The sequence below is a fragment of the Mesocricetus auratus genome, unplaced genomic scaffold (assembly GCF_017639785.1).
Source record: "Mesocricetus auratus isolate SY011 unplaced genomic scaffold, BCM_Maur_2.0 Super-Scaffold_100024, whole genome shotgun sequence".
Lineage (NCBI taxonomy): Eukaryota > Metazoa > Chordata > Mammalia > Rodentia > Cricetidae > Mesocricetus > Mesocricetus auratus.
Genome location: NW_024429205.1, coordinates 18,555,173 through 18,579,246, shown reverse-complemented (window position 1 = coordinate 18,579,246; position 24,074 = coordinate 18,555,173). Strand labels below are relative to the sequence as shown.

Genomic DNA, 24,074 nt, shown 5'->3' with positions numbered 1-24,074 from the left:
TGCTCTATTATTTGATGGATTCACTGCCCACGTGTTTATTCAGGGTTAACATGTATGCCCCATGGAACTATTTTTGTGAATACCAAAGAAAAGGAGTCCAGAGATTCAGTGTCAGCAGAGTGGTGACCTCCTTCGCCTTGAGGTTCAGAAGAGGAGTTGGAAAGACTGTAAGAGCCGGAGGCTGGGGAGGCTGGGACAAATCAGTGTTCTCTGGATAGGACATGGCTGCTGTTCTCACGAACCCACAGCAGCTGTGGTTTCCTCATAAGACAGAGGCAGTCAACATTCTAGCATTCTAGCTCACAAGCCCCCTCCTCTAATTGAAGATCTGTTGATAACTGATGCCCTATGGGAAGGGAGAGACAGTCTTTTGAAGGGTGTGACCCTGGCAGGTGGACCAAACTCTGCTAGATGGCCCCACATTTAGGACTATGTGGCCAGCATATATTGGGCTTAGTCAATTATTTAAGAAAGGGAGGAGTGTTACAAAGTTGGGAGGGGTGGGGAGGTGCAGGGCAAATATAATCAAAATACAGTATATGAAATTCTTAAGAACTTAATAAAAATGTTGCATTAAAAAAAGAAAATGTATTCAGCATATATAGGGTATTCCAAACCAACATGTGTACCGCTTTTCAATAAGTGACAATAGTTGAATTTGTGAGACTAAAATCTAACTTATAAAGTTTATCAAAGTTTGTGTGTGTGTGTGTGTAGGGGGAGGGGTCAGAGGACAACTTGCAGGAGTCAGTGCTCTCCTTCTACCATGTAGGCCCTAGGGTCCCAGGGATTGAACTCAGGTAAGTCAGACCTGACCGTCAAGCACCCTTACCCATTCCTCTGTCCATTCTATCTTTTTCATTTCTATGTGTATGGGTGTTTTGTGTATATGTATGTCTGTGTACCACATACACGCAGAGGCCAGAAGAGGGTGTTGGATTCCTTGGGACTGGAGTTACAGATGGCTGAGCCATCATGTGGGTGTTGAGAATCAAGTCCTGGTCCTCTAGCAGAGCAGCCAGTGCTCTAACTACTGATCCCCTTTCTACCTTCTAAGGATGGATAATGATCAGAAGACAGTGGGAAGCAGTAAGGAAGCATGGTTCTTGCCAATAATACCTGGTTCTCCTTGGGTACTGACCATTCTGTGTTTTGTGTGTGTTACAAGTGTGCCAGCCATGTTGCTTACCTGCTCAGGGCACACAGTATTCATCCCTGGCATCTGCAAAGAGCTCATCTGCATCTGGCCCATCATTGGATTCATGCTCTGAACGTTTGCATTTCCACCTGCCATGGACACGGTGATGCTCATGTTGTTGTACACTCCTGGCTGTGCTGGGGCAGGCTGGTTCTGGACAGCTTGACTGAACACACTGTTAACTCAAAAACAACCCAGATTACACAAACTGCTCATGAACATGGGGTTAATGAGACAGATTTTCCATTAGACAGAATTCTAAATAAAATGTTTTCTATTTTTAAATACATGTAAAACTCTATCTTATATATTAAAGCAGACCATAATTCAGGTATATTCTGAATTCTGTCCAGTGGGCTTAATAATAAAAAGGGCATTCTTTCCTCAGGGATGAACATAGATCTATTTCACATCTTTCTCAGGGAGCTACACATAAGGGCAGCTTTGTTTTTCAGAGTGATTGCTTTACTGACTTTTTTTCCTTCTTCATGGTCAGGTTCTGGATTGTTGCTATTCCAAAGATTTCAAATGTAAAATAAGTGTTTTAGTAGTTAAAATAATTTGGAATAAATTCCAAGTAAATTCAAATTGGAACTCTATATTTGAAACTTGAAAATGCTCAATGACACAAATGTATACTTCTAAAAGAAAATAATGTAAAACTTGTCTTTTATAAGATCTTAAAATACCAAATATTTTGATTATTACTCAACTGTTGTTTCTGGTAAAACTGATTCCCAAAACAGTTTTCCCCATTTTACTTATTTATCTCTTAGTTCTCCAGTGGTAAGTAGGACACCATGACATTTATAGCTTCAGTCCATTAAGATAATCACACTAAAATCAACACGCCAAAAAAGTCTGTTCATCATGTCTGAAGAAAAGTAGCAATTTCCTCCCCAAGTTAATTATAAAATACTGAACATTATATGCCTCAGAGTCAGTCAATGATGCATCTATGGAACTTTAATGTCTGCACAGTGCGTATGCTTGCTAGGCAGTGTTCCCACAACTAAAGGTACTAAATACATCTATTAACCTATGTTCATTTATTTAGTGTTAGTAATAGACAGTGTTTATCTATCAACAGGTAAACAGTCATCTCTGCAGGGAGTGAGGCTCTGTAAGTTAACACATGCTGAAGTTTTAAGCACTGCCGTGATGTCATATGGAAGAAAGCTCAGGGCTTAATTTTCTTTTGATTTACACTTGGAACTATATTTTAGCTTATGTTCTTTCAAATGTTCTTAATTCCATTTTAGTTCCTTTCATCAAAGGAAGAAGATAGGACCCCCTGTGGCCTTAACCTCTGTTCTAGGTCAGCTCCCTAGCCCCTCATGCACCCTGCATTCCTGTCTACCTCATGGCAGTTGTCACTGTTATCTTAAGGAGCATTACCTATCTGTCAACCCTTAGAAAGAAAGAGAAAGATGAAGACACCGGTTTTGATTGGTTTCCATAGACACAACCAAAGAGGTCCTTGTTTAAGTAAGACTAAGAAACAACAATAGGGTGTGGCTTTTACAGAGGTCCTGAGCACTGGAACTTCCCATCCAGAAAAGTGTTACATGGAGATACAGGTCTGCTGTAACTATTAGAGTTCTGATGTCCTGCTGGGACTCTGGCTATAGCGGAGACAGGTGGTATCTGTGATATTTCAGGGCAAAAGTGATGTGTTTTGACTTACAGTGTGTTAAATGCAATAGGTAAGTGGGGCAATGACATCATTTGTTGGTTTGTTTGATGTAAGATGTGGAAAACAGAAAAGTTTTGCTTCTGAAAACTAGAATGGTGTTGTGTATTAAGAGGGAGAGAAATAGGAGAAAGACAGGTTTTAGGAAGAGTATCAGATTAGTTTTGTCATGTTAGCTTTGTGATATCTAAGTGCAGATGTCAATTAGGCAGTTGGACATGCAGTATAGTGATTCAGGGGAGATGTGTAGGCTAGAGATTAAAACTTGACTGTAATAGCATAAGCATATAGATATTTGCTACAGAAAATCTAGAAGGAGAGAGATGGGGTGAATGAGAAAACAAATATGTATGTGTTTATAAGCCCAAGTGCCTGGGGCCAGCAGTATGTCCTCTTTAGAGTTATCATCTACTTTCTTTGGAGTAGGATCTCTCATTGGCCGAAGCTCACCAATTAGACTAGCATGGCTAGTCAGGGAGCTCCAGGGACCCTCCAGTATTGGATTGTAAGAATGTGCCACCATGCCTGGCATTTTTATGTGGTTTCTGGAGTTCCACCTTGGGTCCTTGTGTTTGCAAGGCAAGTATTTCACTGACAGCTATTCACCTAGCCTCAACACTCATTGTTTCTTTGTGACAGGGTGCCAGGCAGCTCATGATGGTCTTGTATTCACTAGGTAATGAAAGACAACCCTGAACTCCCAATCTTCCTGCCTCTACTTCCCAAGTGCTGAGATTACAGGTGTGCCACAACACCTGCCTTAGCATTGAATGTTATAACCAGGGAAAAGTAGCTATGAGGAAGAGGTCTAGGATGAATTCCTGGGCTTTCATGGAGGCCAAGGAGACAATCTCCTGGCAAATGATGGCCTTCAGAAAAAGACAGTAAGAAGTAGAAGGGAAGTCACCAAGAGTGAGAGAGTAAGAAAGAAAGATGTTCCAAAGTGAAAAAGAAGAAAAGAACTTAAAAAAGGTAAACATGTCAAATGTTGCTGACAAGGATTGCACCTGCTTTATGGAGGATGCTAACCACCTTGGCAGAACATTTCTGGTGTAGTGGTAAGGATGCACCTGACTGGCTCGACAGGGCGTGGGAGGAGAAGAGGTGAGCAGAGCACAGTCTAAAGAATTAAACTGTGAGGTGGAACACAGAAACAGGTTAGGCCCTGCCAGCACGGCTTCCCCCAGCTGTTCTTTTTCCATCCACTTCCTCCCTGTCTTCTCTTCTCTTCTCTTCTCTTCTCTTCTCTTCTCTTCTCTTCTCTTCTCTTCTCTTCTCTTCTCTCCTCTCCTCTCCTCTCCTCTCCTCTCCTCTCCTCTCCTCTCCCCTCCCCTCCCCTCCCCTCCCCTCCCCTCCCCTCCCCTCCCCTCCCCTTCCCTTCTCTTCTCTTCTTCCTCCCCATTCTCTGTCCTTTCTTTCTGTTTCTAGGCACTCTACCTCAGGGCTTGTCTGTGCTAAGCAAGAGTTCCACTGCTGAGTTATTCTGCTAGCCACCATCATATTTAAATTAATCACACAGGTGCCTCCAGTCATTATTGGGTTTCATTAGAGAGTCGCCGTGTCTCAGTGCAGAGAGGGAGAGCAGGCAAAGTAGCTGCATCATACAAGGGAGCAGTTAGAATGATGGACAGTGGAATACAAGCGACTTTAGGAGGTTAGGATTAGAACATATCAGGAAGCTAAATTCCTCTTGCATATTTCAGAGATGGCTCTACTCCCATCCCATTTACACCCAGACCTTACTGCAAGCCACACAGTTCTCCTACAAAAGGCTTCCTCTCTCACCTTTCAGTGAACTTTAAGAGAATGTGGTTTTATGTTTTCAACTTTAACTGCCTTACTTATTATGTTGTCAGACTAAATGGCTTCCCTGTCATAAGAACCAAGACACAACCAAATTAAAATCCTTATAAAATCAAGTGATGTGTGAAAAGTTCAGCATTCAGAATTAAAAAAATAAAAAACTTTAGTGAGATAATTTTATAAGCTAAATGGGTAAGATGAGGCCACTAAAAATCCAGACATGCACGAGGAGGTAAGGCTGAGTGATTTAGGAAGCCTCAGATTGTTGGTTATTGTAGGAGATCTTTCAAACACTCTGAGCAGGGCCAGGCTATGAGTCCCTCTTCTCAAATGAACTCCAGCATTTTACTAGTGTAGTTTTAAGACATTATCTACTCAGTTTTCAATAAAGAGGTTTTCTTACTATCAGAGTTTATGGAGACTAGATTGTGGCTATCAAGTTTGATCTTTTTCTGTACCCACTGAGATAATAAAATTATTCCCTTTTGAAGAAAATGTACATCTGTCCTAAAAAATGTGTTATGAATGAGCATGGGCCACATCCCTCAGGTATGTGAGGTAAAAAGGCCAGAGGCCACTAGATCCTTATACTATAAATACACAAACTGACCTAAGTGATGAGTTGATGCTTCAAGCATTTAACAATCATTTTCCTTTGTTGATAACAAGACTCAGTTCCTTCTAGCACACAGACGGATTGTGAACACAGTCACCTTAAGGAAGTGTGGCTTCTTTTATGAGCTGAAGAGTGCCAGGGATTCTCATACAGAAAAACTATCCCCTTACTTGTTGTTTCCCATTGTTCCTTGTTGCCAGGCCTTCATGTCTGGTGACTGGTACCCAGAAGCGGGTGGAGTTTGTTGGAGCAGAGAGCTCTGAGGAGGAGGGATTGGCATCGGCACCATGGAGCTCCCAGGGCTTAGAGATGGGGCAAAGTTGGCCTCCCCTTGGGGAACCAGTCCTGAAAATTGACACACATTAACTGATGTAAATATACTATAAATGTATCACATGATATAATAATAATAATAAAAAGCACCTTCTACAGTTTATGTAGAAATACCTTCGTTAGCAGAGGAAAAATGAAGGAAAAGTGGTCTTTTAAAAGATGGCAGGAGGTCCTAGTACAAGTGGGTAAGTAAGCATGAGGTTTGGGAGGAGTGCTTCTAGCTGCTGCGATAATTGATTTGTAGAACAGGACTCTATTTGATCTTTTTTTTCTTTTTGTGCTAATAAAAATTTTCAAGTGCATAAAGAATGAACATACAAAGTAGATTACTTGTCTAATCAGGAAAAAAAGCCCGAGGAAGGAAAACAGTCAAGAGAAACCTACTTGTGAAATGCAAAACCATCCGAGTTGTTGCCACTCCTCCCTAAGCTTCTTTGTGTGCTCTGCTTCCTCCCCCTTTAAAAATGCTTTATTTATAAACATGAACATCATCATGGGATCCGTAAAATTCAATGACTATAGTGAATGTACAGAGCTGAGTGACCATTATCACCGTGCAGTTTAGGCATCTGCATCACACCTCATTATCCTGTGCCTGTTTTTAATGGATGATTCCCATTCTCATGCAAACAGTGAGCTGCAATGTGTCTCCATATAAACTGGTTTCTGTTTGTTTTTGAGACAGGGTCTGAATGATTCCAGGCTGGTCTTGAACTTGTTACAGAGTCAAAGATGACCTTGACCTTCTTGTTTCCACCTCCTTAACTGCTAAGAGTATAGGAGAGTATGTAACCATGTAAAGCTGAAGTCCAGGGCCTGTGCAAGTTGGACAAGCATTCTTCCAATGAAGCTGAATCTGCAGACTTCACAGGGATATTACCACACATATCATATATGTGTCTGCCTTCTTTCACTTAGCATAGTATTTTGGAACTCAACAATTTTGTAGCATTTGCCAGCTTAGGGTTCATTCCTTTTTAAAAATAGAAACAGGCTTACTTAACAGACATCAGTATAACTATCTTAAGAAGCAATTGATATAAAATAGGAGTTTATTTATAGGCTTCTTACACTGTTCTAGTGATATATATCACTGTGTGTGTATGTATGTATAAAATATTTGAAATTAGGCAGTTCTCTTAATTATGTCCTTCATATACAAAACTGTTTTGGTTACCCTAGTTCCTTTACATTTCCATATACATTATAATGTATAATGTAGGATGTTTTTAATTTTGCTAAAAAATGTTGAAATTTTAGATTGCAGTGGATTATAGGGTCAATTTCAAAAGAATTATCAGTATTTTTTAAACTCTGCCTTTATAAGGATGGATGTTTTGCCTGCATGCATGTCTGAGCACCACATGCATGCAATGCCCATGGAGGTCAGAAGAGGGCGTCAGATTTCCAGGAACTGAAGATACTGACAGTTGGGGTGTGCTGGGACCCAGACCAGGTTCTCTGAAAGAGCAGCCTGGTGCTCTTAACTGCTGAGCCATCACTCCATGCTTTATCACAACTAGATTTTTGAGACAAGGCCATTCTGTATAGTCCTGGCTGTCCTAGAATTTATCATGTAGACCAGGCTGGCCTCAAACTCACTGAGATCCACCTGCCTCTGCCTCCTGAGAGCTGGGATTAAAGGCGTGCGCCACCACTGCCCAGCTACTTACTCGTCTTTAATCTTGAATAGTTTCCACTGTCATTCTCTTCTATGTAATTTTTAATCAGCTGTTCACCCCATGTATTATATTTTTCACTTACTCTCCTCTTCTCTGTAAATTTGATTTCTATTTTACTGATACTCTGTACTTTTTAATATGCTCAAGCTTCCTTCTAACTTAATGAACATACAGAACACATTCACAGTTTCTAAGTCCTTAACGTTCCTAATCATTCTAACATCTATATGGTTTTTATTAGTGTGTATAAATTATATAAGTACTAGGTCTCACTATGACATTTTTGCATATGTATATAATATATTCACTTCTGTCATTGTCTTCTCTCCCTCTGGTCCCCTTGTATTCTCAAATTGTCTGGGTTGGTTTGATGGCTAACTTTTCTCATTGTTACAGGGTATATTTTTCTGCTGCTTTGCATGCCTGATGGTTTTAAAAGTCAAACTTCAGATTCTTGAAATTTTACCTTTTGAAGAGCTGGATTTTTAAAATTATAATTTTTTAAAATTTAAATTAGAAACAAGCTTGTTTTACATGTCAGTCCCAGTTCCCTCTCCCTCCCCTCCTCACCTGCCCCCCACTCATCCCTATCCCATCCCCTTTCTGCTCCCCAGGGAGGGTGAGGCCTTCCATGGGAGATCTTCAAAGTCTGTCATATCATTTGGAGCAGGGCCTAGGCCCTCCTCCTTGTGTCTAGGCTGAGAGAGTATCCCTCTACGTGGAATGGGCTCCCAAAATCCATTCGTATACTAGGATAAATACTGATCCACTGCTAGAGGGCCCATAGAATGCCCAGACCTCCAAACTGACATCCTCATTCAGAGGGTCTGGAACAGTCCTATGCTGGTTTCCCAGCTACCAGTCTGGGGTCCATGAGCTCCCCCTTGTTCAGGTTGGCTGTTTCTGTGGGTTTCTCTAGCTTGGCCTTGACCCCTTTGCTCATCACTCCTCCAGGAGTTCAGCTTGGTGTTTAGCTGTGGGTGTTTGGAAGAGCTGGATTTTTAAAAGACAAATATTCAAGTATTTCTGGGCCATCGTTAGATTATATGGAAACCTTGGGGTCTTTTACCTAGAGAAACCAAGAACAAGACTTTGCCCCACAACTGAAGCAAAACAGCATTCTACTTGATACCCATGAAATGTGAGGTTTTCCAGGCTGGTTAGAAGAGAAAGTGGCCCCGTGTGAACTTTGAATACTAGTCCTTCTCATCTCCAGGTTTGTGGCTGTGGCCTGCTTTGTGTGCATGCGTGCACGAGTGTGCAGACCCCGCCTTCCCAGCCTCGTGCTGGCTGTGCTCTACAGTAGTCTGCCAATCCCTGGAACTGCTGCTCTTTGTCTGACACTGTCCTTTCACATAGAAGAGCAGGCATGGCCCCTGTTACTCTACCTTAGGCTAAAGTAGGAGTCCTTTAAAAAGTGTTTCTTTTCATGCTTTTATTATGCTAGTACTGTTTTCCTTTACACGTGTTTCCCCAAGAAAATGTATCTAACAGCCAAAGGCTTTTAAGACAAAGTTATAAAAGTCTAGAAGAAAAGAATGCCATAAGCAGCTCATAATTTAGTATGTTTAAATATACTCATGTAAATTTAATATACTCATGTATATTTTTAAAAACAGATTTATTTTTTAATGTGGGAGTGTCTGTACATATGTATATGTATCATCTGCATGCCTGGTGCCTGCAGAGCGTAGAAGACAGCGACAGGTCCCCGGGAACTAGAGTCACAGACAGTCGTGAGCTGTTATGTGGTGCTGGGAACTGAACCCAGGTCCTCTGCAAGAGCAGTGCATGTTTGGCCCCTTCATAACGCTGACCTGCTGCTTTCCCTTGGCCGTTACACCACAAGCATGTTACTATGTCCTCTGTCTTTATAAATACAATGGCAGATCCCTGTACATAATATTCTACTGTCACTGTGAATGGTCTTTTTATCTTTTTGTGTGGTTAATCTGTCCAGAGATGTAATTTACTCACTTTATATTTTTCACAGGCTATAATTTAAAGAATACTTTAAATTTTCTGTGAAAGCTGTAATTTGTAGTTTCTAAACTTTCTTTCCTTTAATGCTTAACTAGTTTTTAAAAACTTGATATAAATAAAGCTATGTATTCCTTACCTATATGTAACTCAAACTCTAGAAAATAACTTGGACTTAGATTACAAGGAGAAATTTTTCTTTCACTTATAATTCTTGAGGTTACATTTTTGATTTTGACATAACTTTCGCTTTTATGTGGATGATTTCTGTATGAATCTACATTTAAATTTTATTTGCTTAAAGCCTTAAAATATTTGTGTTTGATGTATTTACTGTTAATTTTCTATGTGATGAAATAATTTCTTTGAGAAAAAAGGTATAGCTGGGAGGAGAAAAGATACAATGTTCTAGATATGCTATAGAGTTAAAATGAGCAAGTTAGAGAGTCCAAGGACATTGCAATTCCTTTTTTTTAGACAGGGTCTTAGCAGAGACTGCTTTGTAAGGGACATGTGACTCAGGATGACCTTGACCTTCTGATCTGCTTCCACCTTCCAAGTGCTAGGACTACAGGTGTGTACCACCTGGTTTGCATACTACTAGGGCCTCATGCATACTATTACCAACTGTGCTAAATCCTCAGGCCCATTACCATATTTCTTCCTGTTCTATATAACACGTATGTTAGAATGTAATGGGAGAAACAGGTGATTATAAGTCAGCATGTAGTGCTGTGAACCAAACTTGGGTCCTCTGCAAGAGTAGCTAGTGCTCTTAACCACTGAGCCATTGCTCTAGGCTCCATCCCCAGTTTTAAATGATTTTAAAAGAGGACTTTTATGGCAAAACTGAGCAGAAGGTGCAGAGCCCCTGCTGTCTTCCATTTTACATGAACAGCTCCCAGTCCCCATTTTCTACCAGCATGGGGCTTTGCTTAAGCTGATCAACCTGCACTGACGTTGTTATTACCCAGAGTCCTGCAGAAAGAAGAACTTGGCCAAGAAGGAATCTGAGGGAGAGTTGTAGCTCTGGTCTCAGTTGTGTCAAATTTACTGGCAACAGAAATAGAAGCATAAAGCAAACATAGTTGAAAAGCCCTTGCATCTGTGTTTCCTTAAGATGTGCTAAATGAATTTTCCTCTCCTCCCCTCCCAACTCAGTCTTCCTCCTTGCTCTCTTGCCCTGCCCTCCCCTTGCCCTTTCTTGTGCTACCCTGCAATCCCCCACTCCCATCTTTCCTTTCTTGAGGGATCTGAAAAAGGTTGAGCTTTTCTGGAACTTGGATTCTACCAACTTAAAACCTGGTTTCAGAGTCCTGCGAGTCTGCTCTGTCACTCGGGAGCATTCTACAATCCAGAGAGCAGATGAAACACTTGCTCCTTGAAACACTTATTCAAGGAAAAGTAACACATTTACAGTATTCTTTCTAAACAGCCATTTCATGTCAGTGTGCAAACCAATAAAGCTGTTCTCCTTGTTACATTACCTTCTGAGTTTTGCTTATATTGTGAATACAAAGAAAAAAAGTTTTTTTTTGGGTGGAGCACAATGCTACCTGCACATGCCCACTAGTCAGTTGCCTGCTCATGGATTCTTTCTTAAAATTCATGTTTAGTTCATTTATATAATCAAGGAGTTTCTTTTTTTCAGGAATTGGTCATTAATTTTTCATAAATATGACTAAGACATGATAGATTAATCAAGTATGTATTATCACTACTGCATTTTAGAATTTCAAAGTAATAAAAAATAAAAAGGATCATTGTCTAGGATAAAGAGAGTGGAAAACAGTGAAAACGAAAGATTAAAAGAGAGAAAAGGATAAATCAGAATATTTACTGTAGAGTGGGTCATCCTACTTAGCTAAAAGTGGTATCATCAATAAGAAGTCTGAGATACCTGGTAAATATTAATTATCCTTATATAAACTATCAAAACAAAATCATCCAATGGCTCTGAGTTAATTCACTAAAACCTGCCAGCTGAGAAAAACTTTGAGTAGCTTTCATAGGATTCAGGAGAGAAAAGTAAGTGAATTTGCTTTGTACTCAAAATGTGAAGTTTTATAGTCCCCAAATTTATTAAGCACTCAACCATTCAGTGGTAGCTGAGCTGGAGCCTGCATCTCCTGACTAATAATCTCTCCTCTGCAGTACATGCCCCAAAGTCAGGGCACATGCCAAGCAGGACCTGCATCTACAGGTGGATTGGAAAAGCAACACGAGCACTACGTACCTGATCCCGGATACTGGAAGACATTCTGCTGCATCTGAGGGTTGATGCCAGTGCCAAACTGTCCTCCCATGTTCCCTGCCATGCCTCTGTTCACCATGCTGCTGCGGGTAGCCAAGGACGCCTCAGGATTGGCTGCCAGCTGAGAAAAAGGGCTGGTAGACGCAGGTGGGGTTCCTGGAGTTGTACCATAGTTTGGTGGATAGGGGAACTGCTGGGGAGCACCCTGAGGAAGACGGGGGTTCCCCATCTGAACTGGCAGTCCAGATGAAGGAGGGATGCTGTTCCCAAAACTTTGGTGCCTCATGAGCATGGCTCTTTGCTGCTGTATAATCTGCCTCTGTCGATGCTGCTGACTGTACAATTCCCGTTGACGCTGTGCCAGCATCTGAGCATTCAGGGGAGGCTACAAAGAAGGAAAAATACCTTTTAAAAAAGGTTGATGATTTATTTTTATGTTTTATGGCAATTTTTTATAGAATCTTTGGGAATTTCAAATCATGTACCCCAATCCCACTCATTTCCCAGTTGTTCCATATTTACCCTCTACCTTTGTAGCCTGCCCCTGAAAAGTAAATAAAAACTAAATTAAATAAAATAGAAAAGAAAAGGAAGGAAAACAGAAACCAAGAACAAAACCATCTTGTTGACCCTCTGGGCAACGGCCTGCTCCTCTATCAATTACAGCACTCTGTGCATGTACCGTCCTGCTCCTCCATCCTTCCCACATCAAGGCAAAACTCTGATTAAAGTTATTATAATCATCTACCTATTCTAGAAAGCTTATAAGATAAAGCCTGATAGCTTGGAGCAACCATCAGGCTAGAAGGGAAACTAAAATGAAAAGGGAGGATCCCTTAAGTAAAATCACAGGGGGACAATAAATCAAGTATATTTTATTTTATAAATACTTTATTTATTTTATGTGTATGTCTGTGTATCACATGCATGCAGGAACCTGATGAGGTCAGAAGAGGGTGTCATCCCCTTGAACTGGAATTACAGATGGCTGTGAGCTGCCATGTGGGTGCTGGGAACCAAACCAGGGTCCCCTGCCAGAGCAGCCAGTGTTCTTTACTGCTGAGCCACCTCTCCAGCCCCTTAGTATATTTTATATTATATAGTATAATATAGTATATAGTATATTATATAGTATATTAGCCACAAGTAGCTAATAAATGCTAAGATATTATCTATTAGCTGTTTAAACACAAATTCAAAAATGAATATAAAAAAGAACTACATAAGAAAACTCAAAGTAAATGTTAACTAGTTTTATGACACTGGACAAGAAAATCACTGAGAAACATAAATACCTCAAGTGAGACAAACTTCTTGATGAGTTCACCCTAACACAGTGAGACTGTGAGTTCACCCTAACACAGTGAGGCAGTGAGTTCACCCTAACGCAGTGAGGCAGTGAGTTCACCCTAACACAGTGAGACTGTGAGTTCACCCTAACACAGTGAGTTCACCCTAACACAGTGAGTTCACCCTAACGCAGTGAGACTGTGAGTTCACCCTAACGCAGTGAGACTGTGAGTTCACCCTAACACAGTGAGACTGTGAGTTCATCCTAACACAGTGAGACTGTGAGTTCACCCTAACGCAGTGAGGCAGTGAGTTCACCCTAACACAGTGAGACTGGGAGTTCACCCTAACACAGTGAGTTCACCCTAACACAGTGAGACTGGGAGTTCACCCTAGCGCAGTGAGACTGTGAGTTCACCCTAACACAGCGAGTTCACCCTAACACAGTGAGACTGTGAGTTTACCCTAACACAGCGAGTTCACCCTAACACAGTGAGACTGTGAGTTCACCCTAACTCAGTGAGACTGTGAGTTCACCCTAACACAGTGAGTTCACCCTAACGCAGTGAGTTCACCCTAACACAGTGAGACTGTGAGTTCACCCTAACGCAGTGAGACTGTGAGTTCACCCTAACACAGTGAGTTCACCCTAACGCAGTAAGTTCACCCTAACACAGTGAGACTGTGAGTTCACCCTAACGCAGTGAGACTTCCACTTCTAATGCACGTCTCTGTTTCTCTAGAGAGGCAGTCTTCCCCTTCCTCATTGTCTTCACTGCTGCACTTTGTTTAAATGAATAAAGTATGATTGAAAATGATGTTGATTTCTTTCATTCTTTTCTGTATTTCTCAATAATAAATAGGTATTACCTTTATGCTTAGGAAAACTTATAAATACCATTAAAATGTGGAAAACTACAAATTGGAAGATTCAGTGCCTAACAAATTACCCTTTAAAAAGAAAATAATTAACTAGAAATAAGATCATTAGCAGAAGTAAATGGAAACAACGATTTTATATCATTATGCAGCATAATAATATTCTAGGCATTATCATAAGTGGCTTAATAACTACACGATTATGGATGAGGGATGAGGTGGTGAATTAGGCTGAAATCACTTCTCAGTTTTCCCATAAAAAGCAACATGGCATATCAATAAAGCCTTCTTTAGGTATTGTTTTAGACTGAGGATCCGATTGAAGCATATATATATAGCTTCCTTAAAATGAATCTGCTGACTAGACATTGTCCACTTTGGAAAAACTGAAACATGGTTTTCTGACAGAAATGTGAATTTTTGAAGTGGGGTCTTGTTTCCATACAACCTAATTTCTCTTACATGGGATTCAACACTGAGGCTTACAACTTAAAAGATCAAGAAATTCGAAATGTGGACTTGTGAGGATGCTCATACCTGTTTTTGTGAAGCAGCCTCATCAGCACCACCCTTTTGATTAGTGGTAGCTTCCTGTAGTTGTCCATTTTGGAAAGAGATTTTGAAGATTTATTTTTATCATTTTGTTTTATTTTAAAGATTCTTTATTTTCATGTGTATGGATGTTTTGTGTTCATGTATGTCTGTGTATTATGGGCCAGAAGAGGGTGTCAGCTTCCCCGGTACTGGATTTACAGCCAATTGTGAGCTGCCACGTGGGTGCCGGGAATTGAACCTGGGTTCTCTGGAAGGGCAGCCAGGGCTCTTACCCACAAAGCCATTTCTCCATTTCTGTTTTGTTTTTAAAAAGATTTATTTATTTATGTATTTTATGTATATGGGTATGCTTTGCCTTTATGTATGCCTGAACACCACAAGAGGGCATTGGATCCATTATGGATCAGATAGGTGTGAGCTGCCATGATAGTACTGGGAATTGAACTCAGGATCTCTGGGATAGCAGCCAGTACTATTAACCTTTAAGCCATCTCTCCAGCCCCATATTTGTATTGTTTTTAATTATGTAAAGGTATGCATATCTGCACATGGGTATGTACACATGAGTGCAGGTACTACTGGAAGCCACAAGTGTCAGATCCCTGGAACTGGAGTTACAGATGGTTTTGAGACAGGTATGCTGGGAATTGCACCTGGGCCCTCTGGAAGAACAGCCAGTGCTTTTATCTGAGCCATTTTTCCAGCCCATGAAGAGTTTTGTTTGACTATGAATCTTCTTTACAATTCTTTTCTCTCAATTGAAGCATTCGTATGTGTGTGTATGTATATGTGTATATATATATATATATATATATATCTTCCTTATATCACCTTGGTTTAAGAAAACTCAAGTTGACGAAGTAAAAAATATATGGAAGGCCATCCATGCTTTTTGTTTGTTTGCTTTTTTAAAGAGTATAGTATGGTTTTTCCAATTATCCCAGATTGGTCTTAAATTTGGGGTTCTTTTGCTTCAGCTTCTTAAGTGCTTGGGATTACCATACCCAGAAGACAGAGCTTCTTTGTAGCTTTGGAGGCTGTCCTGGAACTTGCTTGGTAGACCTAGTGGCACATACCTTTAATCTCAGGAGGCAGAGGCAGGCAGATCTCTGTGAGTTTGAGGCCAGCCCAGTTCTTCTAAAAGTGTTCACTGTGTTATTGTTACATGTGAGTGCATGTGTGCCATACTACATACATACAGGTCAGAAGACAACTTTGTGGAGTGGATTCTTTCCTTCAGGAGAATTCAAGTTGTCAGGCTATGATGCAAGCGTCTTTACCCACTGTGCCATCTCACTGGCCCCCATCCAGTTATTTTCAAGTATAAAATTCTATGACTTTAGGTTATAAACAAGGATCTTTAAAATAAATATACCTAGAAACGCTGATGGTTAGGCTGGTCATGGTGCATGGTTTTCTATTTGACCATCCAGTATCATGAAACAATAACAAAAACTAAAATGAAACATACAACCTTTGCTTTTAGATGAAATACCAGAAAGAACACAAGAAGTAGGCTACTAATTCACTCTAGAAGCTCCCAGGCCATTTCAACAACACTCATGCCAATGCTAAGAAACGGTGCTTGGGCTGGAGAAGTTTACCAATGCCAGGTCCTGCTTTACCTGAGGCGTGATCTGCTGCTGCATGCCTGACCTCATGTTCATGCCAACAGGGGCAGTTGCTGCAAACTGGTTCAGGATCGCTTGCCGGTTTTGGTGCATCAGCTAAGGAAAATGAAGACAAGGAAGGGTGACACTTCCACAGGCAAACATGGCATGACCTTAAAGGCTGCACAGGCTTTACCGATCAATGAGGCTTTAGTAGTGTGTTTTGGTAATACTTCCCATTCTACTCGTCAAAAGACTAATAATTCACACAATTGTTGCTGTCAGGACACTTATAGGCAGGATATACACATAAATATACACATGTGCAACATTAGTGTACTTCAGAGAGCACGTGAATAGTTACTTCAGAGAAGGGTGGTATTAGATGAAAAGACACAGCTGTAGACCTTAAAATACCACAAATGAAAAGCAAGTATGAAGTGAGGATAGCCCTGTAAAGGTCTGGAAGAGAAACGGAAAGCCAAGGCCCTCCGGGCAGCACTCTCATTTGGATCTCTATATATACTTGGGGAAAATCCAACATGATATCATTAGCCAGAGAGAATTACATAAGAAACAAATGTGCTGAGAAAATGGATTATTTATTTAACTAGAAGAAGTAATCACTTTAGACTCACATTTCCCAAATTGGTGTTCTAAAGAACATTGTTCTGCAGGATATTAATAGATGTGCCAGGAAAATGGCATACTGTGCTGGAGGACGTATTGGAAATGAGGGTTACATAAGGTGAAACAGATTTATTTACTGCAGTAATTTTATGCGCCTTTAATTGGCCAAAGCACACTGTGCATTTCCAAGAAGGGGTAGACTGCAATTTGTTCATCACAAATCTTTTTCTGATTTATAACTATCAATACTTATCTCTGAGAATAATCTATAGGGCACTGGTTTGGAAGTTCAGTCTAGATCAGGCTGGTGTCACAGGTCTAGGCATCCCTTCACTTTATTAGGTAATAATAAAGTACACTTGGAAGATTTCACTGTAAATAATCTATAGACCAAACTTTCTTCTTCAGTATAATTCAGTAAAAATAACCCATCGGAAGGGCTAGTAACAATAGCATTAATGCTACAGTATTTTGTTGTTTCTATTCTTGCTGCTGCAGTGATGGCAGCAGTCCCTTGCACATCACATGCTATGCAAGCAATCTGCTTCTGAGCTACACTGAGTTGTCACTGTTACCCAGGTAGACTTTAAACTGCTGGACTCCAGTGACCCTCCTGCACTGGTTTCCTGTGTATAGGCATATGCCATGAAACTCAGCAATATTTTACCTGATGTTTATTTAATATTTCATAACTTGCCAATTATACAAATGAATAATTATGGACATATTTTATTGAACATGTTTTATATGTAAGGAGAAAGTCTATTAGAGTTTTATAAAAACAAAAATCCAGCACACGCCTTTAATTCCAGCACTTGAGAGGTAGAGGCAGGTGGATCTCTGTGAGTTCCAGGCCGGCTGGTCTACAGAGCTAGTTCCAGGACAGCCAAGGCTGCTACACAGAGAGGGACCATGTCTCAAAAAAAAAAAAAAAAAAAACAAAACAAAACACACAAACAAAATAAATAAATAAAACCCCAAATCCCCACAAGCAGTGATTCAGTTTCTTCTTGCCTAACAGCTTACCTCTTAATTCTGGATTCACCTATTTTCTGACTCACATTAGATCACAAAAAAAAACAGACTTTGGGGAAAAATTAACACAATATATGTTAAAATACAAATTCCAGGTCTAGTGGAATAAGATAAAACATTCACAATTGTTTAAAAATAGAGATGCTTTTAAAAAGAAGTCAAAGGTCTTGGCACCCAACCTATGCACTTCCTACACTCAAAAGACCATGGCCATAAGTATACAGAAAGCTGGGAGACACTTCCCACGTAGAACAAGCCCTCTGGATATCCCTTGGATATTCTTTGCAGCACTCTGCTCATCAGTCCTGCCACTTTAGGAACAAATGGGCGCAAACTCAGCTTTCCCCCTCAACTGAATATGAAATTGTTTCACTAATTCAGGAACCTGACCTCATTCCTTGACGAGCCTTGCTTAGGCAACCTTTAACTTCAGACCATATTTTCTTAACTTCAGCTTGTGAATTGAGTACACAGGCGTATCTCTTCTCCTATCTTTACTCTTTCTGACTTAGCACTTATCACAGCCTGCAGTGTGACTCAGGGTCTCTGGCAGACACACACATAGGCAGTTTTGGCTACTTAAGTTCCTTGTATGATTTACTGTTTGTATCTTTTATGGTAGAATAGCACCCCAAGTGTGTTTAATTAAGATGCCAGCATTTCTATGATTATTCCCATTGCTGAAAATGAACAACAGATCTGAGTATGATGACACTCACCTGTAGTCTCAGCTCTTGGTAGGCTGAGGTGGGAGAATTCTGAGTCTGAGGATAGCCTGGGCAATGCCAACCTTGTCTGAAAAGCTAACAAACCAAAAACACAAACCACAGAAATACAGAGAACCCACATCCACAACAATAGGCAAGGAACCAGCAAGTCCAACGAGAAGTCCTTTATCTTCACTAGTTCTTTACGAATATGACTTTTATTTCTCTTTCTCTTGTCTCTTAATTCATTGTTGAGTGCTTTATTCTATCCTAGCATTTTAAAATACACTCCTTTCTTTTTATTACATTATTTAGATTTTCCCATCTCACCTCTCCTTGTCCTCTGTTTATAGAATAGAAATACATTTGCATTGTTTATTATACTTGTTGAATATAATTTTATAAAGCTAGAACTCATTAAATGTTACAATATGCCAGTCATTGTGCTAAGAGCTTTACATTCTCTTATTTGATCCTATGCTTCTTTATGAGTTAAAGGAATTATCTGACTGTTTTTTTGTACTCAGAATTGGTTACTCTTATAGCCATTATGCCATACTGCCCTTCCTTTTTCTAGGATGTGTGGATTGAACACAGGGCTTTGAGCATGCTGGAAATGTCCTAGATTTCTAACTTAGCTTATTATTTATTTGCCTTCCTGAATTAGTACAGTTCTAAGCAATTTCTTCAAATACTTTTCTAGAAGTTTAAGGAAATATACATGTATGACTGAAAAATTAATAACAAGCAGCAATGACCCACATCTCCAGTCATGACTCTTCGAGATGACATTTTATACCATCTGCCTCTGTGGTCCTTGATGGTCACTTCCCTGTCTGTTGCTAACACAATCTTAAATATTTATAGCACTACATTGATTCATTTCCTGTCACATAAGACATCTGAATCATGCACAAATCCCAGGTCCTCAAAGCATCTTTTCTTTCATTCATAATATCATTAAATTTCAATCTCACCAACTTTAAATAACAAAGTTTACTTTGTCTCAACAATCCAATGGTCTTTCTTGTTCTACTTTATAAGTTAAGCTATAGTTCTCTTTATTAATTATATGATATCTAATCTAAAACTAGTTTATATCTTAAAAAAACGAAAATTATATTGCTTTTAAGCTGTAACTTTGCTACAATTAGCATTCTTTAATAAAAGGTCCTTACTGCCATCCTGGCTGTCCTAGGATGGCTTTTTGAGTCTTTCACCAAGATCTGGGAGTGGACCAGGTACTCTGACTGTAGTAACTCAGTTGTCACAGAGTACTTTGGCACAAACCTTGGGAAGAATAAACTGCAGAGGACAGCACTCACCTGCTGCTGTCCCTGTAACCGCTGCTGTAGCTGAAGTCGAAGCTGGTTGGGTGCAGCTGGAGGTCTGTTTAGAGTCTGCCGGGGCTGCATGCCCATGCTGGGTGAAAAGGTGCCTCGGGGAGGTGTTACTTGAACTGGCATAGTCCCCAGTGAAGGTTTCTGCCTGACCATGCCTTGGAAAGGGCCAGGGAGGCTGGCAGTAGGAGAAGGGGATGAGTATGGCTGGGGGTAGAGGGCAGGTCTTTCTTCCATCATTAGAGGTGGTGTTGCTTGCTGGGGTGGAAACCTCTCGGATAATACATCTAATCCACCTCCCTGTTGGAAAAGAAGCCAGAATATTTTATAAACAAGGTCTGGCAACAAATGAGATGTATGTCTATACATAAATTTGCTTCTGGGAGCAAGTTATCTCTAGAAAGTTTTAGAACACGTTCATTCTCAATTCATACTCTTTGGAAGCTCATCACCCAAAGAGACCATTGCTTTACAGTTGCTCTGGTCTCAGGACCAGTCTGAATCAGCACCTGGACAAGCTTGTCGATCCCCAGCGCTCTGTCTAGCTCAGCCAGCTCCGTTTCATCTTTGCCACTGAGGAAGGACACCAGTTGTTCCAGAAGGGCCTTCTCATCGTTTCTTCCTTCTACTGTTGTTGGTGGGCAGAGAAGCTCATCTAATTGTGAACTAATGCATTGGCTGTGGGAGTAGATGAGAAAGGAAGGGAAAAAAAACTATTCAATTTTAAGAATGCAAAGGATACACAGATATATATGCACTAATTTGGTTTTAGAAAGTTCTGTTATGTTGGCAACGAAATGCTCTATAATTATAGTGTGCAGAAATTCAGAGAACATGTTCTTGGATATGTGAGTGTGTGTGTGTGTGTGTGTGTGTGTGTGTGTGTGTGTGTGTGTGTGTGGCACAGGTTGACACCGGGTACCTTTCTCAATTATCGCTATCACTCATCTTATTTTTCTGAGACAGGGTTTCTCCTTCAACCTGGAACTTGGTTAGACTGGCTAATCAGCAAGCCTGAGGTACTCTCTTGTCTCTGCTTCCCTAGTACTAGGATTACAGGCAAAGCGAAGTTTAGATTTACTCCTTCCTTCCTTCCTTCCTTCCTTCCTTCCTTCCTTCCTTCCTTCCTTCCTAGCTCTCTGCTTCCCTCTCTCCCTCCCTTCCCCCTTCCTTTTTAGAATGTGGGCTCTGGGATGCATGCTTGGGTTTTCATGCTTGTGTGTCAGCACTTTACCCAGTGAACTATCTTGCTAGATCTTCAGAATTATTCTTACTCTATCTATTGCATGGATATCATTAATTAATAAGACTGAATCATAGTCAAAACAGTGAATTTATTTTATGTTTTCAAAGATGACTAAATTATCTTGATAATATAAAGTAAATATTATATATAAAAGAAATTAAGTTGAAAATTGTTAACATGCTAGTAGCTCAGATACTAGCTAGTAGCTAATGGCTCAAAAACCAAACTGCTCATTGATTCATGAAGACAATATGCAGTCTAATCCAAACTGACATTAATTGCTGAATAAAACAGACACATAGAGAAAATAATAAAAATATAATCACATGAGAAATATAACAAAGAATTACTCTTTTGAAAAAATGTAAGGGAAAACAGTTCTGATAATGTTCTAAATATATTTATTCTTCCTTTGATTGCCATATGTGAGATGTAGTCTGTGTTGTGAAATACAGATACCTGTGTTAATTGAGAAATTAACTCCAATGAGAACAGAACCCTGAGTAGATATATTTTCTTTCTTTACATATTCTTGCTATAAACAAAGAAAAATGATGGACAAAATAACCCACAGCTAAAATTTTAAAGGCAACATAATTGGTATATTAAGACCAGTTTATCCATAGTTCCCATGAATACATGGAAATCAAAGAAATGCAAGAGATGAACTGTAAAATGAGACCTTCACATCATATCAACCTTGTAGTGATTACAAAGTATATCTGCCCCATGGTCATATGGTAAATGAATCTGCTTGATTTGCTTGACTGTGTCCTCTGGTACCCCCTTTTAATTAAACATTCACATCAATTTGTACCTCAAAAATACTAGCACAGACTGGAATCCAGTTTGGGGAGAGTAGTTTCTGGCTTAGAGGCTGATACTTGATAGTGTATAAAATACAAAGTGTCTCACTTACTCGTCTGGTTTATTCTGATTTATTGCCGTCACAGTATTATTTGCCCATGGAATCTGATCACCTGCTCCTGGTTGTCCAAACTGATTATCGATTGCTTCCAATTCTAGTTCAGGCAATCCTGTTGAGGAGAAAGAGCTCATGGTCACAAAGGAGGATCAGGTAACATCCCAGAAGCAACACATTGTATAGAGGGTGGGATTTCCCCACAAAGCATTATCCTGATCAAACAGAGGGAACGTATTCGGAAACGTAAACTTCACGTGTATACATAGACTAAAAAGTAAATGAGAAAAGGTGTCTGAATGAAAACAAAATTGGGTGTTTCCGGCACATAGGTTGACATCACTACAGGAAATCAAGGACTGTCAGATGTTCCTATTTTATGGCATCCTTTTGGTTAGTTGCTTTTTTAGACTACACTGGGAAATGAGTGTAACAATCAGAAGACAAAATACATCCACAAAAGGCAAGAGACACTGAAAGGCACTGCAGCTCGAGGCTATTCAGCAAGCCTGAGAGGATACCTGTATCACTGAGCAAAGCCAATGTCTATGATGCTCACGTGATAGCAGGCTGGATTATGCTTTATAACTGAAGAAAATGATACATGTACTTTAGAAAAAATATCCAGAGAAGCCTCTACAAATGATTTTATTTTACGTGTTTGATGTTTTGTCTGCATATATGCATTCAGTGCATAACGAGGCCGGAGGACATCGGGTCCCCTGGAGCTGGAGCTACAGATGGTTGGGAGCCACTATGTGGGTGCAGGGAATTGAACTCAGGTCCTCTAGAAAGGCAATCACTGGTCTTGTTGATTAAACCACCTCACCTCTCCAGTCCATGCAGCAGCTTTCTGGAAGTTTTATGGCTATCTCTGAACTATTTACACTAGGGAAAACAAAAAATAATCTAAATTCCAGAAACTCAAGGATTCATTAACGAATTAAGGTACAGATACTGGTAATGTAAAAGAGAAAAAGTGTGTTCTGAGACACTATATTGAGTTAGATTATGTTTTTATAAACTCATAAATACTGAAGAAAATTCTAGGAGGCTCTCCTTGTATATATCTTTTTGGTTCAATTTGGGCAGCAAGAGTGAGATATTTTTCTCTTTATAAGATTTATTTAATTTCTAAAATGAATACACTCTCATCCATAATTGTTATGAGCAAAATTGTATTCCACCACCCCAAAATCATTATGTGGAAATTCTAATATCCAGGACCTCAAAACATGACGATCTGGAGACAGGACCTTTGAAGAAGTAATTTGTTGTAAACAGGTCATTACTGTGACTCCTAATTCAATGTAACTAATGTCTTCATAGCAAAGAAGATCAAGGAACCAACATCCCAGAGGGAAGGTGGTCATTCTCAAGAGAAAGGAAAGATACTTAAGAAGAAAACGGACTTTGACACTCCGACCTTGGATTCCTGGCCTCCAAGAATTGTGAGAAAATAATGTATGGTGCTTTGTTACAGAAGCCCTAGTTAACTAAAACAATGTTTAGGAAGTAAAAGGGCCTTGAAGTTTGCTGTTTTTGTGGTCCTAGGAACTGAAGTCATGCCTACACATGCTAGGGGGTGGACTTTAAGGTTTCAAAAGCCCATACCAGGCCCAGTCTTGATGCCCCTCCTCTCTCTGCCTGCCGCAGATCAGGACGTAAAGCTCTCAGCTACTGCTCCAGGGCCATTCCCATCTGCCTCTTGCCATGATGGTCATGGAATTACCCTCTAAATTGGTAAGCAACCCCCAATTAAGTGGTTTTATAAGATTGTCCTAGGTCATGGTGTCTCTTCACAGAAATGTAACAGTAATTAAAATATACTGCCTATGTGCCTGGTACCTTTGGAGGACAGAAAATGTCACTAGATCTTTAGGAATTCGAGTTTCTTATGGTTGTGCTGACATGTAGGTGCTAAGAATTGAGCCTGGGTCTTTGGCAAGAGCAACAAATATTCTTTTTTTTATTTAGAAACAATCATTTATATATCAATCTCCCCGTTCCCTCTTCTCCCACATCCCCCACCCCTCTGCAACAAGTGGCCTTAACTGCAGTGCCAACTGTCCAGCCTGACCTTTGCTTCATGTAAATGCATGTAACTACAACTTTTAATTAAACTAAATCTAATTGTGACAAAGGATATAAAAATTGAATTCTGAAGATTCTGAAAGACACAGTGAACAAATGATAGGACCATAATCACTTGATTTCTATGACTATCTAAATCAGGACAGTGGCCACAAGTTTCTTAAAGTTGTTCCATTGCTCTACTTTAACAGCAGATCTTCAATACTA

The 24,074-nt window shown here is 40.0% G+C and overlaps 1 protein-coding gene across 10 annotated transcripts in view; it reads right to left on the bottom strand.

Moving 5' to 3' along the window:
- Window positions 1-24,074, bottom strand: part of Ncoa1 (nuclear receptor coactivator 1) — a 207,711-nt gene that overhangs the window by 10,667 nt on the left and 172,970 nt on the right. For all 10 annotated transcript variants that reach the window (XM_013119840.3, XM_040730921.1, XM_013119838.3 and 7 more), the window contains 7 exons: window positions 21,771-21,888; window positions 20,115-20,283; window positions 19,591-19,905; window positions 15,909-16,010; window positions 11,542-11,944; window positions 5,481-5,655; window positions 1,190-1,373 (listed from right to left, as the gene is read on the bottom strand). In XM_013119840.3, the coding sequence (XP_012975294.1) occupies window positions 1,190-1,373; window positions 5,481-5,655; window positions 11,542-11,944; window positions 15,909-16,010; window positions 19,591-19,905; window positions 20,115-20,283; window positions 21,771-21,888 (1,466 nt within the window). The remainder of the gene's footprint in view (window positions 1-1,189; window positions 1,374-5,480; window positions 5,656-11,541; window positions 11,945-15,908; window positions 16,011-19,590; window positions 19,906-20,114; window positions 20,284-21,770; window positions 21,889-24,074) is intronic.